This window comes from Corylus avellana, chromosome ca5 (genome assembly GCF_901000735.1).
Source record: "Corylus avellana chromosome ca5, CavTom2PMs-1.0".
NCBI lineage: Eukaryota > Viridiplantae > Streptophyta > Magnoliopsida > Fagales > Betulaceae > Corylus > Corylus avellana.
In genome coordinates, this window is record NC_081545.1 from 4356527 (window position 1) to 4359895 (window position 3369).

Here is a 3369-nt window from a genome sequence, read left to right on the forward strand (position 1 = left end):
CTAGCGAGTGGAGAGTTGGTGTAAAGGAGAAAAATATTTTACACATCACACATGATTTAAATATTTGATTTTCATTTCATTGACTTTCTAACACATCTTTTAAAAGCTTGAAAAATCGATTTAGTGTATATAGAAATGATCTTTTCTCCCTCTTGATCCTTCCATTTAAACAACTTTCTCAAATTCACCATTGAATTTGTGAGAAATGGGAAGGACCAATAGCATGTGTATAAGGCAACACATGATCTATAGAACTTTCGCATTTATCTTCATCTTTTTTTAAAAAAAAAAAAAAAAAAAATCTGTCATTAGATCTATAGAACTCACATGTGGATCCTACATATTCAATGGGGTGAATTTGAAAAAGAGATAAATGAGATATAGAGGAATAACATATCTCACAAAATCATGATTATACATGTATTGCTTTAATTTTAAGGGATTCAATTCTCGCCCCTCGTGACTCTATTATTGTTGGTGAAGTGGGAACCAATCAACCTATGAGAAAGTTCTCATTTTCCTCGGGGGTTGTAAAACATGGAATGAACACTCCTTTCAAGTCAAAAGGTTCTCTAATTGTAGATTGTTGATTGGTCATGTGCTGGATTTTGATATTGAACGTTTACTCTAAGGGCATATGTTAGTTTAATAAATTGAATTGGAAGGATTTTCTTTCACCAATTCCTGGTTTAGTGGCTCACAACTTGCTAATTTCGTGCGTGTTGAGTTTGTACATGGTTCACATATCGTGTAAAAAATTACCGACTCTAAGTTCTACACATATTTTTTTTATAGTTCTTAGAAAAATAAAAGACCTTAGCTATAAAATTGTTAAAGTTCATCCGGTCAAATTACTTTTCATAGCTTTATCATTGAGTATGGATCCAGATCCTTTTTCTTAGCCCTAACATGAGAGCTTTGAGGAAAATAAACAAGAAATAAAAGAAGATTAAAGAATAGGAGCCGAAAACCTTATATATCTTATTGTTTTAAGTCCAATGAATCACTTCAACCAGGTTTAAAAGAACGCATGCGGTTCTCATAATTTACACCCCTCGATCTTGTTATTGGTTCCCAACGAGCAAGTGATATTATGGTCATATCTTATCCCAGGTAGGGTAAATACTTTGCCATCCCCTCTGCCTTTTTCAAGTCAGAAAAAAGAAAAAAGGAAAAAAAATAAAAAATAAAAAAAATGAAACACTTATTTCATTTGCCTACGCTATCAACCAGTACTCCCCATCTATCATTCATGCTTGCAAACTAACTAGCGAGAATGCAGCATACGTGAACTTTTCAAAACTCTACGTGTTGCCTTAAAGGCTCTCTCTTTCTCCTTTTAGTATGAGAGTGGAAAATGGTGAAGGGCAAATTAAGCCAATTATAATGTCTTTGAAGATGATGAAGGTGGTGGTGGAGAACTTGACAGGAACTCTCTTCTACATCCAGGTGAGCAATGATGCCACCCTCGCCGATCTAAAGAGGGAAATAGAGGCCCAGCAGAAGCTCCCTTTTGACCGTCAGATCCTCATCCTTGACACCAATCTTAGACCTCTCATGACTGATGATGGAGATGGGGTTTCCCTTATGGATTGTGGGGTCCAAGATGGGTCCCATATTTACCTCTTTGTCAATCCCCTAGATGATGGGTCCACCCATAATTTCGTCTTCACTTGGCCTGAATCTTTCTTGGGGTAGACGGTACACCCACTTCCCTTCCAAAACAAAATGGAAGAAGGAAATGGAAATTGCCTAGTTTGTTTCCTTTTCTTTTTTTAACAATTTGCTTTATCTTGTTGATGATATAGATAACAATTAATAATTATGTGTCAGTACGAAGAGAGTGGAGTGTAACAAAACCATTAGTTTCTTCCTTTTTTGGTTTCCCTAACATAGAATACTAGGATCGGATCGAGATCAACAATAATTCGAATAGCTTGCCAAGCACCAAATGAGAGAGGCTTCCAATGAAACCTACTTGCCCAGGCAACCCGAGATACGGAGATTATAAAGACCACATGTTTGGTCAAATTAGATTTTATTTGAGACATCTCTTATTTGAGCAGCCAACTGCAAAAAATTTCGGTCTACTATAATTAGATTTGCATTATTAATTATCTATCATTCTCTTTTCTTTTCTTTTTCCAATCTCCTCTTAATTGTAATTTAAAAAGAAAATAAAAATCTAATATAAGACCTATTACCATCTTTAATTATTGATTATTGATACTAAACTTATCACATCTCAATTTCGACTGCGACTAATAGTCCCTTTAAACACATAGAGAGGGTCTCCATCTTCAACACCATGCCATTTGAGGCTGCAATTGTCATGCATGATCCTCTGCTTGTGTATAAACAAATAATCATCAATGGGAAGTATTTTTCCGCTCAATAACAACTGCCTCAACTCATTTACAGTGCATGAGTCCTTCATTTCCAAAGGAATGCTGGCTGCATTAAGCAAGCTAGAAGAAGTTTGCACCACTACACTCAGCCGTCTTGATGAAGGCTCATCCCTCAAACGATTCATGGTCTTGGATAACACAATTATTTCGGAAAATTCGCGTACGCCGTATTCGGTTAGATTGCGAAACTCTTGTCCTAACTCTATCCCAGAACAGAAAAGTGACATTCTTTTGATGGGTGTTCCATCAACTATATGAATCTTCTCTTTCAGGCTACCCACAGTTTCTGATGTGTCTACCTCCATGTTAAACTGCCTGCCTGAAAATTTCACAGTAATTTGGATTCTCCTACAATAGTTTGATGGAGGTGAAACAAGCATGGATTTGATGGTGAGGTCAATTTTTGTACATTCAGTGATAATTGGATAGTCTTCCATGTCAAGACCATCCACCAACTCCCATCCAGATACAGAGAGAGTTTGTGAAGCCAAAGGGACACCAAAGAGTTGTTCTATCTTTCTTTTGATATCAAGAACAGGTTCTTGGAGACCCACTTCAATGACAAATTCATGTGTCCCTATAACAATGATTACCCTCATTGTGTCAATGAGATGTTGCTAAGTCTGTGGGAATCACAGAGAAAAGAAGAGCGAGCAGAGTCTTTTTAGGGAAAGTTAGCTCTATTGAACTTAATAAGCTTTTGTTGCTTCCTGGCTATATATATGAAGGGATTTTTATGTTTTAGAGTCATGTCAGGAGAATGAGTGTTCCCATTTGTATGCTAAATTCATTCTCATAGCATTAATTATCGTTTGCCATGACCTTGATTTCATGCAGAATCCACTTGCAAAATTAGCTGCAAAGCTTCTGTCTATCTCTCTCTCTCTCTCTCTCTCTCTCTCTCACTCTCACACACTCACAAAAATACATATAGGTGCTCACTCCAAGTACACACGTGTGC

At 36.7% G+C, this 3369-nt stretch overlaps 1 protein-coding gene across 1 annotated transcript; it reads right to left on the reverse strand.

Moving 5' to 3' along the window:
• Positions 1–2245: 2245 nt before the first annotated feature.
• LOC132181586 (uncharacterized) lies at positions 2246–3007 on the reverse strand. The gene has a single exon (XM_059594835.1). It carries the CDS (start codon positions 3005–3007, stop codon positions 2246–2248), a length of 762 nt encoding a protein of 253 aa, XP_059450818.1.
• Between the last annotated feature and the right edge of the window lie 362 nt (positions 3008–3369).